The 18287-nt window shown below is 58.2% G+C and overlaps 2 protein-coding genes across 3 annotated transcripts in view; one reads left to right on the top strand and one right to left on the bottom strand.

The window, feature by feature from the left end:
• Positions 1-958, bottom strand: part of IFT140 (intraflagellar transport 140) — a 71595-nt gene extending 70637 nt beyond the window's left edge. The window contains exons 1-2 of one of the 2 annotated variants that reach the window (XM_044233621.1): positions 895-958; positions 50-155 (exon numbers count right to left, since the gene is read on the bottom strand). The gene's annotated coding sequence lies outside the window, so the exon portion shown is untranslated. Of the gene's footprint in view, positions 1-49; positions 156-701; positions 718-894 lie in introns of those variants that run through there. The other variant, XM_044233620.1, reaches the window with a different exon arrangement.
• Positions 959-3067: 2109 nt separating this feature from the next.
• The window catches only part of CRAMP1 (cramped chromatin regulator homolog 1), a 55305-nt gene continuing 40085 nt past the window's right edge, over positions 3068-18287 (top strand). Inside the window, exons 1-3 of the mRNA XM_044234209.1 lie at positions 3068-3310; positions 5455-5801; positions 15337-15530. Coding sequence (XP_044090144.1) covers positions 5456-5801; positions 15337-15530 — 540 coding nt within the window. The 5' untranslated portion in view covers positions 3068-3310; position 5455. The remainder of the gene's footprint in view (positions 3311-5454; positions 5802-15336; positions 15531-18287) is intronic.

The raw sequence follows: 18287 nt of genomic DNA, 5'->3' as shown, positions 1-18287 counted from the left end.
CCGAAGCTTCCAGAGCCGGCGGAGAGAGCACCAGCAGGGCCCAGCTTACCTGAACGCGGGACGGGCAGCGTCGGCTCAGAAACGGGCGCTACCGCTCTCCTTCACACCTGCTCTCCGTCTCCACGACAGGACAAAGTAGTCTGCCAATGTATACACTTCCGGGAAAAGACAAAAATTCTGTTTGTTCTAAGCGATTTTCTCCTCTCCCCTCCCGCCCAGCCCTGTCTTCAGTCCCCGGGGGCTCAGCTGAGGGGCTCTCAGCAGACACTTGGGCTGCGGGTGAGGGGGGCAGGGCTGGGGGGGGCGCAGCTAAGAGGAGGGGGTGTGAGGTTGAGGTCGCTGAGAGGAGGGTCGCTGAGGGGGGCTGAGAGGAGGGAAGTTGAGGGATGGCTGAGAAGGGGGCGCTGAGAGGAGGGGCGCTGAGAACGGCTCAGAGGAGGGCCACTCAGAGGAGGGAAGTTGAGGGGCGGCTGGGAAGGGCTGAGAAGAGAGTGCTGAGGGGTGCAGGGGGGCTGAGAGGAGGGGCGCGGGCACTCTCGGCCACCCCGCCAGACGCCCCCTCGGCCCCCGTCCCCGGCGGTGCAGGGTCACGGCCGCTGGCCGAGGACGCGAGGGCCGCACCCCCCCGCCCCCCGCGGTCTCATCCCCTCCGCTCCCGGGGACCCGGAGGGCGCCCGCGGAGGCCATCCTCCCGCGCTTACCTCGGACGCCGCGCCCGCTCCCGCCCGCCCGGCCCCGACCCGCTCAGCCGTGGCACGGCTTCCGGACGAGGATGACCCGGGAGGCCGCCGGCCGGGGGTCCCGCCCGCTGCGGGGTCCGCCAGCTCCCGCGCCCCAGGCCGCTCCCGGGCCCTCCCCCGCCTCTCGCCGCGCAAGCCGGCAGACGCCACTCACCCCGGCGGAGCCGTCGCGCCGCCGTGCGTTGCCGGGACAACGGCTGCGCGCGGCCGGCGGAAACAGCCGAAGGGAGCGCGGCGGACGCCGAGGCCTCCCGAGGCGCCCCGAGCGGCCGGAAAGAGCCGAAGACGGTCGGGAGCGCTCGTGAGGGGCCGAGGGCCGCGGTCTCCTGGTGGGTCCCCGTGGGCGGGGAGCCCGGCGGTCCTCCCGGGCACGCTCTCCCGGTCGCCGCCGCTGTCTAGACCCCACAACGCCGGCTCGGAAAGGGGAGGTTGGAGGTCAGGATTGACCCGTTGTGCGCGGAGAAGGAAGCCGGCGACGTTCCTGCGGGTCACCTTTCTAGCCGCGTCCCCCGGCGGAGAGAATGTGGGGGAGCGCCGCAGCCGTGCGGATTCTTGCCGGGGCTTCCCAGGCCGCAGGCCGTCGGCGGGGCCCTGCTTCTCTCATCTCCGGGAAGCGGGCTGGTGGTTCGAGAGGATTTCGGAAAAAAGCCAGTGGGTTCGACGTCACACTTGAGCTGCGGCGCTCTGGGGGGGACGTGTGCGTTCCTTCGTCAAGAAGGTGGCAGGCACGGGCGCGCCCGGCGTCATCCCCTCGGACGCCAACCTCCCCGAAGGCTCCAGCAACGTGCCCCCTGGCCTTTTCGGTCAGGCGTGCTTCCGCTTCGAGATTCGCTTTGGGCAACAAAGCCATGTCTTGTCATTAAAGAAAAAAAAAAAGTTGCTACGACGAAAGGGTCCACATTGTCAAGCAGTGAAAACATAAAAGAGGAAAGTGCAGATACTACTGGACCCGACAGTTTAGCTGCTGGATCCCATAGGTACAGGGTAGATCCCGGTTTTTTAAAACTTCATTTTCGCGGACACTAGAATTTTTTTACTGAAAGAATTTGACATGTAGCTTCGTGTAAGTTTAAGGTGTGCTGTGAAGTACTTTGATATGCCCGTGTCGTACTATGGCCTTGTGGCCATGTCAGTCCTATCACATAACTACAGTACGGGATCATTGTCTGTGATTGTTCGCTGTGCACGGGTCTCTATGGCTCCTGAGTCCTCCTCCCAGGCCTGGACCCTGGGACACAATCTCTCTTATCCTCCCCTGCATACATTACATCATCTCTCTTATCCTCTCCTACATACATTAGATCTTTATGGCTCCCGAGTGCTCCTCCCAGGCCCGGACACTACTGGGACACCATCTCTTATCTTCTCCCATATACACTAGATCTCCATGGCTCCTGAGTGCTCCTCCCAGGCCTGAATGCTGCTGGGACATCATCTTCCTCATCCTGCCCCACATATATTAGATCTCTATGGCTCCTGAGTGCTCTTTCCAGGCCTGAATGCTACTGGGACACCATCTCTCGTATCCTTCCCTACATATATTACATCTTTACGGCTCCTGAGTGCTCCCCCCAGGCCCGGACGCTGCTGGGACACCATCTCTCTTATCCTCCCCTGCATGTGTTAGATCCCTGTGACACTGCTCCTTGCAGGCCCGGACGCTGCTGAGACACCATCTCTCTGATCCTTCGCCTCCATAGTACACCTTAAAACTGAGAACACACTCCTGTTTCTCCATGACGGAGAAATATGACCCGAGTGCCCAGCGCCATCTACTACGCCAAGGACCTTCAAAAGCAAACTCTCAATATAATGAAGGACGCGTTTATCTGACTCCGTTGCACTTTCACACTTTCTCGTTAAAAACTCGGTCCGCGCCGGATTCAAGACTCTGAGCTGAGGCAGCGTTTTCTTCTCACGCATCCGTCAACACGGCCCCGGCCAATCACAGCCCGGGCCGTGGCCCCATTGGCTGTCCATCCACCAATCCGGAGAGACGCACTGGCTCGCACGGCCGCGAGGCCGGCGTCACAACACTACTGGCGTCACAGGCGCGCCGCGGGCCCCCGCCCAGCGTCCGTACGTACAAGCGCGCGCGCCCGTTGCTGGCCAATGGCAGCGCCCCTAGGGGAGACGCGCCCGCTGGAAACCTCGGGCGAGCTCGTCCCCGCGCGCGTCGCCCCGCCCCGCCCCGCCCCGCCCCGCCCCGCCCCGCCCCTCCCCGCGCGCCGTCCGCTCCGCCCAGCCCCGCGCGCAGTCCCCGCGGTCTCCGCCGGGCCGCCGTAGCCGGAACTGCTGCTGAGCGCGGTGAGCCCGGCCTCCGGGAGCTGAGAGGCTGCAGCACCGGCACCCTCATCCTCGTCCGCCGCTCGCCGGGCGCGGAGGGGACGTGCCGGGGCGAGCGCCTCTGGGCAACTGCTTCCGAGGCGGGAGGACCACAGCGGCGTCGCGGCTTCTGTGCAGCGGGCGCTCGGGGGCCGGGGTTGCCCGGCCCGGCCGGTTCTGCGGGCGCCCGGGAGGCCCCCGGGGAGCCCGCGAAGCCAGGCCGCTGCGAGGCGTGGATGAAGGAGGTGACCGGGGGCTGGGGCTCGGGAGGGGTGGGCAGCCCCGACCGGCTGTCACGGCGAGGCCCGGCCCCCAGCCGGAGCGGGGCTGCGGGAGCGGGGACGCGGTCTGCGCCCTGGCGGCGGTGGCTACGCACGCGGTGCTTTGTCGGGGTGGCCCGGAGGCGCCCGGACCGACCGGTGCCGCGGTGACAGCACTGTGTGTGTGCGGCCACAAGTCAGCCCGAGGCGCGGAGGGTTTTGCTTTTTCCTTCCCGAAACCTGACAGACGGGGCCGGGCGGGGGTTTTGCTGGAGCTGAGTCCACCTCTGTGCGCGGTCAGGAAGTAGCGTTGGAGGTTTTCGGTCGAGGGACTCCATCCCCGTGGCTTCCTTTTCCTGCAGGGGAAAGCTCCGAACGCGTCCGTATCCTCTGATCCTGAAAGGCCTTGTCCTCCCATGTTCAGTTTAGTGTCCTCCAGTGTTCCGCCGGGCAGCCGGGCAGATGTGTCCCGCTGTGGCTGGCCTGTGCTCGGCCCGGGCCTGACTTGAGGGCGGGCAGTTTGGGGATAATAGGTCCCTGGGAGTAGGGTTCTCCCCATTATAACCCGGAGAGAGGCCCTTTGAGGTATTTCCAGGGTTCTTAAGTAGGAATGGAAAGGTTGAGAAAGGAGCAGCGAGAAGCCCTACACAATGAAGTCCTTTAAAAAGTTTGGCCTTTTGTCCTGTCTAGGTTTTTTTCTTTTTCTTTTTTTGGTCAGGGTTTTTGTTGTCTTTTGTTTTTACTAGCATTAGCTAGATCATTCAAATGATTTGTTAAGACCCGTTCCAACAAAAGAAAACTTACTGGTCATTATGTGACACAGTACATCAGAGCGGTAGTAGGTGTTACTCTGATTTTTACTCATTTGTCAGTCTTTGGGTGAGAGATCCTTGCCCCTATTTCTGTATTCACTTGTCAGCCCTGCTGTCCTGCTCACTTTCCCCTTTTGAATGGAAATGTTTCCATTCTGAGCAGTTGTGTTGAGGACCTCACAGAGTTTGGGCACAGTTTCAACACCTGTTGAGGAATCTTAATATTTGTCTTTCTTGCTTTATCACAGGTACACATTACTGACCCTTTTGGGGCTCATAGTGTGGATGCTCCCAGATTCCGAGATAATTTTTGAGTGGGTCTGCATTCTGGGATGCATTTTTATAGTCGCCAGGTGTTGTTGACATTTCACGCAGCAGTGGGTGACAGAGTGAATGCAAGAATTTTATTAACAGTTATCAAGAGTTTTTGCACTGCCCATTCTTGCGTTTGGATCTGGACATGTCTGTGGGGTCGCCTCCACGGGTGGCTCTCACCTGTCCCACGCCACGGGCTCTTTGTTGCAGAGTCATTTTAAATTTGCGAATCTCTGCAGCAGCACACACCTCCCACCCTGGGAAGCCAGATTCCCAGAAACCGCGAGCTTATTACTCTTTAAGTGTGTTTTAAAATAAGCAGGCGGACCGGCAGCCGAGGGCCACCATGGAGTCCCCTGTGCACGCAGGCGAGCCCGCGCCTCTCCCCTGGCAGGGTGGATCCGGGCCCCTCGCCCCCACTCCGGGGCCAACTTTGGGGACCCGCGTGCAGGGCAGGTGCGCGGGCCCCGAGCCCCGCGCGTTTTGGGGGCGGGGAGGGGTGGGGTCGGGGGCGCGGGCGCCAAGGCCCGGGCGGCGCGGGGAGAGGCCCGGCGCGCAGGCCATGAGCCGCGGCCCCGCCGGGTAGGTGGCTCCGGGCCCGGCCCCGAGCTCTCCCCCCCAACCCCGGGACCACCCCCCGCCCCCCCCAGGGCCCCCCCTCCTCCCCGCCGACCCCGGCCCCTCCAACCCCCCACCCCCACCGCCACGACCCGGCCGGCCGGGGTGCAGCGCGCGGGCAGGGCCGTCCGGGCGCGGCCCCCGGGGGCCGTCCGGCCCGCCGCCTCCGCGCCGCCGGGCCGCCGTTTCCTGGGGTCGGCGCCGGGGGCGGCTGGGCCGGGGCCGGGCGGTGGCGGCGGGCGGGCGGGCGGCGGCGGGCGGGCGGCCGGGAGGGGATCGGGAACAAACAACGGCGGCCATGTTGAGAGGGCATCGGTGCGCTAAACTTCTCGGGCAGGCTGCCGGGCGCGCGCCTCACCGGGGTCTCCCCCCCTGCCCCGCCAGGATGACAGTGAAGTTGGGAGACGGCGGCGGCGGGGAGGACGGGCTCAAGCGGCTGGGCAAGCGGGCGGCCGACGACGACTCGCTGGAGGGCGAGGGGCCCGGCGGCGGGGACGCGGCCGACGAGAGCGGCGGCACAAAGAGGGACACCAGGACCCCCCGGGACGGCGACGACGGCCCCCCGGCGCCCGCGGACGGCCCGCAGGCCCCGTCCCCGCCGCCCGCCTGCCCGCAGGACCAGCACCACTTCCTCCGGTCCAGTGTGAGGCCGCAGAGCAAGAGGCTCAGGAAGGACTCGTCGTGCGCCGGGGGGAGCGGCAGCGCGGGCGGCTCGGGGCCGCGCGGCAAAGGTGAGGGGGATCTCCGGCGCCCGCGGGGGTTGGTGGGGGGGTGGGGGGCCGGGATCCCCGCCCGCGCCCTGCCCCGCGCCCTGGCGCCCGCGGCTGGGGGGCACCGTGAGCCTGTGTCTGTGTCGGAACTACGTGAGGACCCTTCTCCGGGCAAGTACAATGGGTTCCTGAAGGGCGGGTTTCGTTTTCTCGGGAAGGATCGTCCCTGATTGACGCTATTTTAAACCGCACACAATGCTCTGGGGAAGGGAACCTGTTCTATCTCTTTCTCGGACGTCAGCTGGCCCACACACAACAAAGGAGTGGGTTCTCCAAACCCGATCCTACTGGAGCCAAACTCAGGGTCTGGCAGCGGCCAGTCGCCCTCTACCCCAGGTAGACCCAGGCTCAGGAGTCCTGAAGACATCCACAGGCAGCCCCTTGAGTCCACTAAGGCTTCCCTCGGTTCCACAGAAACGGTGTCTCCTGGGGCAGGAGGCCACAGGAGCAGTTGTGGCCTGATAGGGGCAGGGAACAGGCTGGGGGTTTGCCCTCCTGCTCCAGGAGAGAGAGGGAGTACAGCTTTACTGGGGTCCCCACCCCGGTAAGAAGAAAACCACGTGCCACTGTCGCCGCTGCTCTCATCCGTTTAGGAGGCCGCCTTCCTGACTGTACAAGTGAGCTCCTCTTCCCGTTCTTTCTGTGGAGGCCGAGTTTACGGCTGCCCGTTTTTGTAGATGGCAGATGCAACAGCGTTCCAGGGAGTTTTGCAGGAAAGAGGCTTTTACTTGGTTCCTTGGGAAATGGTGATTTACGTTTATCAGAAGCCCCGATAACCTGACAAAGATTTCAGAAACTGATGGAGTGAGAACCGTTTTGGAGACCTTTGCCCAGTATGTACAATTAATGCTGTCTTCTGTCTTCTCCTCACCTGAGGAGGGCTGGCCTCGGCAATCGTGTGGGCCTCAACCAGATTTTTGGTATAAAGATTCTTGATGTAAACATGTTTAAAGTTGTGAGTGTAGGATACTTTAGTGTGTTCCAGAAATGAAACCTCGTGTTCTACGCGTTTATGTCGTGAAAGCTGCTGATCAATTAGCAAAGCGTTGCTTTGTTTTACCAGCTTTATTTTGTAAAAAAATAGTTTTTCCCTCCTAGTTACAGGTATGTCTGAGTTATCACCAGGAAGCTCCTGAGATGCCCTCATGGGTGGGTTTGTGGCTTCAGAAGCCCTAGCAGCAGCCACGACCTTGCCACCTTGGCCCTCTGACCTGTGTCTGCTCCTTTGACTTGTTGGATCTGCTGGAAGAAGAAGCGTACTCAACTGTGAGACAACAGCAGTGACTGGTCAGAGGAAACAAGGTGGTGGCGTGATCGCCTGTGAATGGCCTCGGGGTCCAGTTGCTTTCGGAGGTCAGGTGATGAGGGGAAGCGTGCTTTTATTTGCGCAGTTCAGCGTGGCTCAGACAGAAGGGCTCCTGGATTAGCTTCACATCAGGCATCGGCCTCTCTCTTCTTGTTTCTTGTCTCAGTGTGTGGCTTGGAGCAGCAGTCGACTTTCCGTTAGGAAAATGGATATTTGTTAGAATTGGTGCTTCTAGTGACTTTTACGTATTTTCCTGTTTCAGCAAGTGACTGTTTCTTTACATAAACGAGGAGGTTAAACCATAATGGTAGCTTTTAGGAGTAAGAAGTGTGTCTGCTGTGCTTCTCAGAAGCCAAAGTTTCCTGCTGGGGCCTGATCACTGTGCCCAGGACCCCCCCCTTCATGCCTTTGTACCCCGTGCTCACTGATCGCCTCCATTAACAGCCCTGCAAAGGTCCGGTTCTGAGAGCACACTTGGGACCTCTGCAAGCAGGTCTTAGAGGAGCGTGTGTCTTCCAGGCTGGAAGTCTCCACCCTGGGTGCTGAGAGCGGATCAGTGAGGAAACGGACAGTCTTGGCATTTGTTAGTTTTTCACTTGAAAGCAGTGAATTTCCATTACACTCCAGGAGTGCTCCTGGCCCTGTCGTTGATGGTTCTTTGTTGACCACTGACCGCTCTTGCCTGTTTGAATTGGAGCAGACAGGTGTGTGAACCTCGCAGTGACTCTGGAGGAAAAGTCTTACGGAGAAAAGGAAGTCTGCCTCGTGCCTCTGTGCACACCACTGGGTTTTCTTTCTCTCTGAGAAGACAGTCTTCTCAACTTCAACAAATAATTTTTTTGTAGTATGATTCCGAATTAGGTTCTGTTGGAATTTTAAGGGGCAGGGCGTGAAGACTTAGCATCTCTGTGCCGCACGTGTTACAGCCCTTTTTCTTCCATTTTAAATGGGTGCAGAAACCTAGGTTGGTTGTTTCAGTATCGTGCCCGACCTAAACATGGTGAGCTGCAGGCCGGGAGCCAGTAGATCTGCCTGATGCGGCTGTGCGTGTTCTAGCACCCCACCGTGTGCCCAGTGACCCAGGGGTGCATGTAAGACTGAGATCCAGAATTCACATATCTGTAAGAACCTGGTCCAGGACTCAGAGCCCCGAGGCCATTCCCCCTCTGGCCAGTTGGTGATCTGGGTGATTCTGGGCAAACTGGTCTCTCTTGGAGCCTCGAATTCTTTGTCTGTAAATGGGGATAATACCAGTGTCTGACTCCCCAGTAAGTACCACAGCCAAGCCATGCTGTAAGTGGCTAAAAGGCTCCCTGCGCTTCTGTTATGGAAAACGTGGATAGCTTTGAGGTTAGGGAAATATAGCGTCAGGACGGGTAGACTGGGTCACCTGTTGGGAGGTAGAGAAAGAGGTCCCAGGACTGCTGCTAAGCTGCTGTGCTCTGTGGGGACAGTTGTAAGGGTAAGGTAGACTCTCGGTTTCTCTGATGCCCTTCAGTCCCCTACCCTACCCCACTTGTGCCCAGGAACCATCACTCACCCTGCCTTTGGGCCAGCCGGTCATGAAATGTGCCCTCTCCACAGTGGGGCAGCGTCACCGGGTCTCAATGTGCTTGTGCTTAGGAATCAGTACATCACCGTATAGAACTTATATTTTACGTAAACTATGGGCTGCTTGTAGTTTCCAGGTGTTTTTAGAAGACATTGGATGAGCTCAGTCAGCCCAGTGTGGTCAGCCTTCGGGAGACGAGTACCGTATGGGGGAGAGCTGCTTTGTGGCTGGCTCAGCTGTGGGGCGAAGGGAAAGTTCCTTGACGTGCCCAGACTGTAGGTTCCTTACTTCCAAAATGTTTGGGTGGGATAGTGCCTAAAGCTATCCTGACCTTAACGTTTAGGGGTGAGGGGTCAGCTGTGCCGACAGGACTTCGATCCTGTGTGGCTCAAGAGAGCATTCTAGAAGGTAGGTTGCCTGAAAACATGGTAGCTCTGTGTTCGTGGGCTCTGCCTAGCCCTTGCCTCCGGGGGAGCCCCAGGCTGGGAGTGGTCAGAATGCGCCCCCTTCGCTCAGGGCCGTGCCCATGTGTCATGCAGGCACAGTTTGCCAGTCGTAGGCTCTGCAGTCGCTTGTGTTGTCGCTGCCCGGCATTTGGGCCAGGCCCCAGGAGGCTGGCTGAGGTATGGCTATGCATGCTCGAGCTCCCTGCCCTTCATGCTCTCCGGAGAGGGAGGGGGACAGTCAGACTGTCACAGACCACTGAGGCCCCAGCGCTCTGATTCCTGTGCCCGGTGTGAGTCAGTAATTGATGTTTAATGAAATCAGGTGCAGTGATGACAGAGTGGAGGCCGCTGTGGCCACCTGGGCCAGGGCACGGGGTTCTGCCGAAAGCCCTCAGGTTGTTGGGAGAAGAGGAGGAAGGCAGGACTCCACGCCCCTCCCCCCATGCACCCTGTTTGCTGCACCATAAGGTAGAAGACCCTGGCATGTCTTGTTGCATGCCCCAGACGCCCTGTGCATGGTAGGGCAGGAGGCCTGTGTCCCTGGCCACTTCTGAGACGGGCCCTGGCGGAGCCGTGCAGGCTAGAGAGGGAAAGCCCTGCAGCTGGGGGTCTCTTGTAAATTACTAGATTCGGAGTTGTTCTAGAGTTGGACGGCTTCCACTGGTGTCACATCGAAGACGTGGGCAGAGGATGGACAAACAGGTGAGGTGACCTTTCAGTACTGGTCTGAAGGCTCAGCTGCTTCTCCAGTACCTCGCTGGCTTTTAATGTCAGGACAAAGATTTCTGCGGTGTTTGCTTGTGGAATTGTCCTTTGCTGTGCAAGGATATTGTAGGATTTTAATTTTCTGTCGTGCCACCTGTCTCGTTTCGTATCCTACGATGATGTCAAGATGACAGAGGAATGGTTTCCGAGAGCAGAGTCCTGGATGTGAGGACGAGTTCTGTCGTAAGCGGCGGAGCGCGGTGCGTGCTAGGATGCTTCGTCAGCGCAATGTTGGCCCTGAGGACCGACGCAAGCCACGCCAGAGGACGATGAGGCCCGCAGGTGTGGTGCTTGCGGGGTGTCAGCAGTTACTGACAAAGTCTTCACCTTGTTTGATGGCGAAGGCACATGTTTTCACGGACGCGAGGGGGTTTTAGTTATGCTTTTCTCAGACAGTCTGGCGAGAAGCAGTCTGCCTGTGAGGGAGCCCAGCCCCAGAAGTGGGAAGGATGCTAGGGCTTGGTCTTGTGTGGGGGCCACGCACACTATGGGCTGTGAGGTTCCAGCTCAGCTTAAGCTTCCGGACCCGGCTGCCTCAGAGGCAGGGACCCTCTTCCGCGGCTCGGCCACAGCGGCCGCACGGGCTCTGCAGAGACCAGTTGAGGGACGAGTGGGTGGGAGGCCGCCCTGGAGAGTGCCGGCCGCGTGGAGTAGGGCAGCTCGCGGAGGCCTGGCGGATGGCGGTGTGCGCAGTGACGGACGCCAGCCCCGGGGAGGCATTTGGATCCGCCTGCCGAGGTGACACGCCGCCTGGGAGTGGCCTTGGTGGAGAGGGTGCCCCTTTGGTCACGGCCAGGCTCCGAAAGTCCGCTTGGCGGTTGTGGTGCCCGATGTGGGTGACATGTGCTCCGAGGGGCGCAGGAGTGGCCCCCGGGAGACCTGGGCCTTTTTCCTCCGTCTCAACGGTGTCATATGGTGACCTGAGGTGGACAGGTCCTCGGCACAGGGGTGCCGTCCTCAGCCTTTGTGAGAGGTCCCTGCTCTCTTGTACCATGGACCCAGGCCACGAGGATGTGTTCCTGCGCCAGGCCGGAGGCAGGTGCACCCCAGGCGGACTTCCCTGACCTCACGGGAAGCATCTTTCATGCTAAGAAGGCGCAGTGCGCAGGAAGCAAGGGAGGCCCTTGTTCTCCCCTTGGGGGCTCGTGAGCACCTTGCACTGCTGGTCTGCTGCGCTCTGTGAATGTTCCTGACCCCGTGGAGGAGCCTCGCAGGCTCGGAAAGCGAGCTCCGGGGTAGGGAGTCATTGCCTAATAGGACAGTGTCGTCCTCGTCCTCTGTGTCTGACCCCAGTGAAGGCACACGGTTTTGTTTTTAGAGATGGACATCCTCCTGGCGACCTGACTCTTGCCGCCGTCAGCCACATGACTTTGGGCAGCTCACTGAACCTCCAAGTGCCCTTCTCTGTCACAGGCGGAGGGAGGGGTGTCGAGGTCCAGTGCCCTCCCCTCTCAAAACCCTGGGTTCTTTAGCTCTGTGTGTAATAAAGATACAGAAGCATCCGTGACATGGCCGGTAGCCACATGGCGTCGTATGGCCCGAGAGGAAGATGCCCGGGCTTGGTTCTCGCTGTCTGGTGACCTTGGGCCAGCTCTGTGATGCGGACCAAAGCTCCGTGCTGAGAAGACAGAGGAGCAGGGCGCCTGGGTGGCTCAGTGGGTTAAGCCGCTGCCTTCGGCTCAGGTCATGATCTCAGGGTTCTGGGATTGAGTCCCGCATCAAGCTCCCTGCTCAGCAGGGAGCCTGCTTCCTCCTCTCTCTCTCTGCCTGCCTCTCTGCCTATTTGTGATCTCTCTCTGTCAAATAAATAAATAAAAAATATTTTTAAAAAATACTAAAAAAAAAAAAAAAAAAACAGAGGAGCAGAGCATTTGTTGTGCCTTAGAGCTGCCTGACCTGGGTCCGAGCAGCAGTATGGCGTGCAGGGGAGCTGCTCCCCGGGCCTCAGCATCCCCAGCTGGAAGATGGGGATTGTTTCCTCCTCTTCAGATAGTGTGAGGGGCATGGGCGATAGGGTCCCAGGCTCATTCAGAGACGTGTGATGGGAAGGGGGGACATGGAGGAGGCAGGCAGCCTAGCTTGTCCGGAGGGGGCGTGGGCAGCCAGGCAGTCTTGGGAGGCAGAGCATAGCCACACGTCTGCATCCCACAGATGGAAACTCTGGAGAGGACGCCGGGGCTGGGGTTGGTGGTTTAGAGACCCGGGAGGAGGCTCCTAAAGTGGTCTTACTCGGAGGTGGTCTGGGAACGTGGCCGCAGAAATGGGGACAGGAGAAGCTGGGTGGCCCCTGGGCCTCTGGAGGACCGTGACACAGAAGTAGGTTGACAGGGAAGAGTGGGCTCTGTGTTAGAGGCACTGGGTCTCGGCGGCCAGCGAGGGGCCGCTGCTGCACTCTCTGTGGGTTTCTGAACTCCTGGGAAGCATCTTCTGTGTGTGAGGCCCACAGCTGGGCTTGGGCCCTGCAGAGTCAGACCCTGTCCCCGCCTTCAGAGACCTCACTGTTGGGGTCCTGTTCCTTGTACACTGTTTCCCTGTAGGTTCCTTGGATACAAACTTCTCATCACGTGGACCCTCGTTCATGCCTTTGTGGCCTCAGAAACTAGTTGCAGACAGTATTGACTTTGGTCTTCTGCTTTTTTCCGCTGGGTCTCTTGTCCCCCTCCCCTGTCCCCAGGAGAGAACCCCCATACCCACCCAGTCCTGGTCTTCTCTTTCTGCCTCTGGCCGTCCCATTTCTGTCCTCGCCTGCTTCTGTCGCCCCCTTCACTCTTCACGGTTGCATTGCGATGCTTCTGCACAGGTGGGAGCCCCTGCCCCCGGGCCCACTGGCGTGTTCCCCACAGTCTCTCTGGTCCCACTTCGTGTCTGTCCTTGAGCCTGGCTGCTTGGATGAGCCCGTGGTGATGCGCTGCGCTGCGCTTTCCTTGTCTGAACTTTGGGGGATGGACCAGACGGCCTGTTCTCTCTCTGCTCTGAAGTTCTGCAGTTCTGCCTTACTTTTAAGAAGGATTCAAGGTTTAGAGCGACGGTCACGGAATATTAGAAATGGTTACTAGGGGGTGATCAGCTTTGGCTTTTGAATGTATTGGATGTTCCTATGTTTGCTTTATTGTGCACTCTAATTCTGAGGTTCCCTCCAGCTCAGAAATGCTTCCGAAAGGTGTTTTCTTTCGCTGTTAACCATCGTCTCGAGTCTCAGCGGTGCTGTGATCCAGGGACGTCTCACAAGAGCTGGCCACATGCCTGTGCTGTAGACACCTTGGTGACACGGGTGTGTCCCTACGTGCTAATGTGGTGGCGCTGTGGGCTGGGGGTGCTGAGCCTGCCCTCTGATTTTCGGGCTGGCTTGGGAAAAAGAGAGTTCACGAGTGTTTCATGGGAAGCTGAATGCTTTGTTGTGGTGGCATGGAGGGGACGGATGGTGGCCCTTCCTTGGGTGATTCCACCTGAGTAGTTACGGACTCTGTGTCAGCAGGCACTTCTGGGGCGGCCCGGCCTTCGGGGTGCAGCAAAAGTGTCTGGGAGGCCATGGGAAGTGGCCCGAAAGCCCGTCATCCCTGCAGGTCACCGCCTGCTGGAGAAGTCTTGGGAGGTGCTGGGGTCACTTATTAGGTTGTGCGTTGGGTGCGGTTTGGTTGGTGAGGGAGGGCCCAAGTCAGGTGCGTAGTGAGTACCCCCAAGCCCGCCGGAGGACGATCTGTTGTGCCTTGGGCGGGGAGGGAGCAGCTGGCACGCGGGCTGGCTGGGCTCGGAAACCCTGAGCCTGATGGTGTCTTCCCCAATTGGGCACCTCCGATGGCAAGCATCAGGCTCTCCCCCAGAGCTCTAACCACACTTTTCTGCGCGGCAGAAATCGTCTGCGCTGCCCACGTGGGCATGGACCACAAAAATGTGGCTGGGGTGAACAAGGAACTGGGTGTTTAGTTTTATTGAGTTTTAATTAATTAGCATTTACATCTTGGGTCGCAGCAGCTGAATTGGACAGTGCAGCGGTGATGAACAGCGATATTGGGGGGGCCCAGTCACGTTACCTTCTGAAGTCGCTGAGCTGGTGCACTTCTCCACACGAGATAATCTCTAATCTCCCCCATTTTATGCAGCGGTGTGACTCTTCTGCGTGTGTGACCACACGTTCCGCTCTCCAGTAGCCGACAGGTCTAACACAGGCCCTGGCACAGTCTGGGGGAGGTCCAACACACGTGTCAGTGCATGGTGACCCTGCCTCGCCCTGTCCCTCGGGCTAGCCCTTCCCCGTGGCTTGTGTTTTTCCAGGGATGGTCCTGGCAAATGAATGTAGGTGAGTGGACTTAAAATGTTTCACTTCCTCTGATTTTCTGTGAACTCCCTGTCTTTTGTCGCCGCTCTGGAGGCAAACCCCTGTCAAGGGGGTGAGGGAAGCGTAGCCCCGTAGGGAGGCCCCTGATTGCCCCGGAAGAGGGCCTCCCTCCAAAGCTCATGATTGTCTCACTAGGAAAGCACTTTAACAATAATCTGCATTTGTTTCACTTTTGCTTTTCTAAACGCTTTTAATTTTAAATCTTACTTTTAGCACTAGCCCCCCACAGAGTGTTCAGCATTTGAGGACTGCTCACCACGGATGGCCCTAAAGTTCCATGAGATGGAATCTGGTCTGTGCTGGGCTGCGCCTTCCCTGCGGGCCGAGGAAGGCACCAGATGGGTGGGAGGATTGGGTGGGGTCATAAAAGGATTTTATCTGTGACCTTTGCCCCTCATTGATTGCCTCTGTTCTCCCAGGATTAGGGCGCTGTCCGTGGCCACCACAGGTTACTTCCCACTGCTCGCCTGACCTGCGGGGTCTCCAAGGGCTCCTCCAGATAGCAGGAAGCAATGCATTCGGGGCACCCATGAGATTGTCAGTTGACTCTCAAAATGTTAGGTTTTGTTGGTGGAGATTCATTAAGAGCAAGGAGTTCCAAGACCTTGTAAAGATTCTTCTAAAGGCATCAGATGATTCACGTTTCTGAAGTGTTGGTTGTATCTAAGACGAGGTGGTGAGGTGGTATTCTATGCGCACTCAGATGTTTTCTTGACTTTGAGTTTCAGTATGTTGGTTTGAAAAGACAAGAATTATTTCACCCCAAATACATTTGAGGAGGATGCTGTGGTGTATGATGGGTGTTTCCAGGTCACTGGGGCGAAGGGCTTTCTGACTCCTGTGGGGACGTGGTGGTCAGGCTCTTTCAGGGGTCTGCAGAAACGCTCTTTCTTCTTTTTCTCACTGCTTCTCACTGTGAAAAGATTGGAAAGAGTCATGAGATCAGGTCAGGATGAGGTCGTTGCCGAATAGCGCCTGGCAGGTCCCACTGCCGTCCCACAGGGGCGCCATGCAGTGGAGGCATGTGCAGGGGCCTTCGCGAGCTCCGCCGAGTTCGGGAACAGGTCACTGTACGGTTCTTTCTCTCCAAGGCGCGGACGGTGGTGGATCATCATCTGGAAATGGATCCGGGGCTCCTCCCACCGCTCCGGCGACGGGTTCTCGCTCCTCTTCCCGGAACCTGGGGTCGTCCAGTGGTGAGAAGGAAGAAGGCAAGAAGGCCCGGCGGCAGTGGGAGTCCTGGAGCACGGAGGACAAGAACACTTTCTTCGAGGGGCTGTATGAGGTGAGCTCTGGGGCCGGGACAGGCGGCAGAAACCTTTTCTTTCCCCTTTATGCACGTTTCTCTTTCAGTCTGCCTCTGCCTTGCTGGCCGCATGGCTGCGAGATCGACTAGTTTAGCAGTTCATTGGGAGCCCCTTGTAGGCAGCAGGCGTGGGTCCCTAGAGCGCAGGACCCACCCTCTGACCTTGGCCCTTTATCCCCTCATTGTGACTTTAAGAGTTGATACTAGGGAGAGAGAGGCTATTGGGAGGTGCCTTTGTTTGGTTCATTTCTTTCTACTTCAAGAGTCTACTGTTGTCTTTCTGTCTTTTTTGAAGATTTTATTTACTTAGCATGCGTGCAAGTGAGGGGGGAGGGGCAGAGAGAGAGGGAGAGAGAATTTTAAGCAGACTCCTTGTTAGCACAGATCCCCATGTGGCACTTGATCTCATGACCCTGAGGTCATGATCTGGGCTAAAACTGGGGGTTGGACACTTAACCGACCGAGCTACCCGGGTGCCCCTCAGATACATACTGGACTGAAGAGTGCAGCCCTATCTCTATCTCTGGGCCTCCCGTTTGCAGTTGAGAGGGCTAACTTGGGAGGAATGGTCCCAGACTGGGAGGGACAAGGGGACACTTGCCACATCAGTCAGAGCCGGCAGCTTGACCCTGAGAGTTGTTGTTGTAGTGGACCTGGGACAGAGTGGAAGGTCCTAAAAACAGAGAGAGAAGCTGCTCCCTGATCCCATCGCCCAAAGAAACAACCATGCTCCCTGCCAGCTGTTTTCACTTCCCTGTTCTGCTTTTTCAAATATTTATAACTGTAGAGAATGTATTCCTTTTATTAATATCAAATGCGCTTTCCTGGTAGGTTACGGTTGTTTTGCTCATTGTTTTTTTCTGAGTGCCTGTGAATATTTTGCTTCAGGCGAGAGCAGACTGTGGCTTGCGAGCTTGCTGCCAGTTTTTATAAATAAAACTTCATTGGGACGCAGCCATGCCCATTCACCTGTGTGTAGTTTCTGGCCACTTTGTCGACGGTGGCGTTGATGGCAGCTACTGAGTGGCTCACCCCTGGCCGGTCCTTGCTCTCTTGTTCCATCCTTGTGTTGCTGGTTGCCGAAGCTCCTTCCAGGTTCTTTTGTGAGCAGCGCTGCCCTGTATGTCCTGGGCACGTCCCGTATCCTAGACTGCTGCGCTGGGAAGTAGCATCGGGAGTAAGTGACTTGGCCAGCGAGCCTTCCACCCTCCGTAGCACAGCACTAGCGGCGCTGGAGCAGGGCTCGCAGCAGAGCGGGGCTTTGGAGGGACGCTCTGGGTGTCCACGAGAGGCTAGAAGGGGCGAGGAGCTCGAACTCGGCGCAGACGTCACAGTAGTCCTGCCACGGCCCTTCTCCCTTCGAGGGGCCACCGCTTCGCTTCTGCCATCCCAGTTGGAGGAGGTCGTCCACGGAGACCATGAACTGTATGTTTGAGGTTCATTCCTGTAGCTGTAGAGCCCCTCCGACGAGTCCCCACGTGTCTCTCTCTTCCCTGTGACGGTTTGAGAGGATTGCCCGGAGGCCGCTTCTGGAGGCCAGGTCCCCACGCTGTGCCTCCTCGCAGTTGCTGGGTAGGATTAGGTGATGACGGGCCCCGGGCCCGTCGTCAGGCTGTGCTTCTGATGCCCCCTGCCAGCTTTGCAGTGGCCTGTGCCACGGATGCCACTTGGCAGCTTTGCTGCGGCCCGTCCTGGGGGGAGCACCATTCTGTGGGGGTCTGGCTCCCTGGGCATGGAGCGCAAGCCGGAGACCTTTCTGGGAAGGGCTCAGATGGGCCTGGCGTGTCCCAGACTCTCCCTGTGGCCAAGGGTGGCGGGGAGGTCAGCAGGGCGAGCGCCTGCGCTAACGTCATCTGTGACACTCTCTTACTCTGTCGTCAGTGGCTCTTCACACAGCTGTCACCGATGTTTCATCGTCCTTCTATCTGCAGTTCCTGCCTTACAGCCGCATGTCCGGCATCCTGTGCTTGCTTCCCGCCGGCTAGATAATCACTACAGGCTCACCTGCACACACAACTCCACAGGAGCGCTGGGGTGCAGAGAAGTCCTCCTTCAGTGGCAGGGTGATCAGGACCGTTGGAGGTGGTGCCGACAGAGAGCCTGTGCTCACAGGCGGCAGAAGTCAGAAGGCAGCATAGTTGGAGAATCACCAAGCCCAGATTCGGCTCCCAGGCCGGCGAGTGTGTGCCCCTGTCTGAGTTTGGTGCCCTGCTGCACTCGGGAGCTGATGGATGGGCAGGCTGTCTGCACTTGCTCGGTCATGGTCAGGAGTTGAGGGAGGGTCTTGGGGGACGGTGCACCCACAGGAAAGCGTTTAAGAATTTTTTATGTATTTTATTTTTTTTTAACAGTAAAGACGATTTAATTCTTTTAGGTTTCTTATACTTTAACTTTTCACTTTCAAGCCATTTCAGACTTGGAAAAAGTTGTGGAAAGTGTACAGAGAATTCCATGTGTTCTTTTGCAATGTTCCCACAACCTCAGTGTGCCCAGCACAGCGAGGAGATTGGACGTGGAGACAGTATCACTTACTGACCTGTGGGCCTGACTCAGGTTTGGTTGGTGTTCCCACCGATGTGTTTTCTAGACCAGGGTGCCACATGCATTCAGTGGTCATGTCTCCTGAGCCCTCCCTCAGGGGCCAGGCCCTCTGTCTCTGCCTCCTTTGTTCTGTGAAGACCTTGACGCTTTTTAAGAAAAAATTTAAATTCAATTTAGTTAACATATACCGTATTA

This window comes from Neovison vison, chromosome 14, assembly GCF_020171115.1.
Source record: "Neovison vison isolate M4711 chromosome 14, ASM_NN_V1, whole genome shotgun sequence".
In the NCBI taxonomy this organism is placed as follows: Eukaryota; Metazoa; Chordata; class Mammalia; order Carnivora; family Mustelidae; genus Neogale; species Neogale vison.
This window is presented reverse-complemented; position numbering and strand designations above follow the sequence as displayed.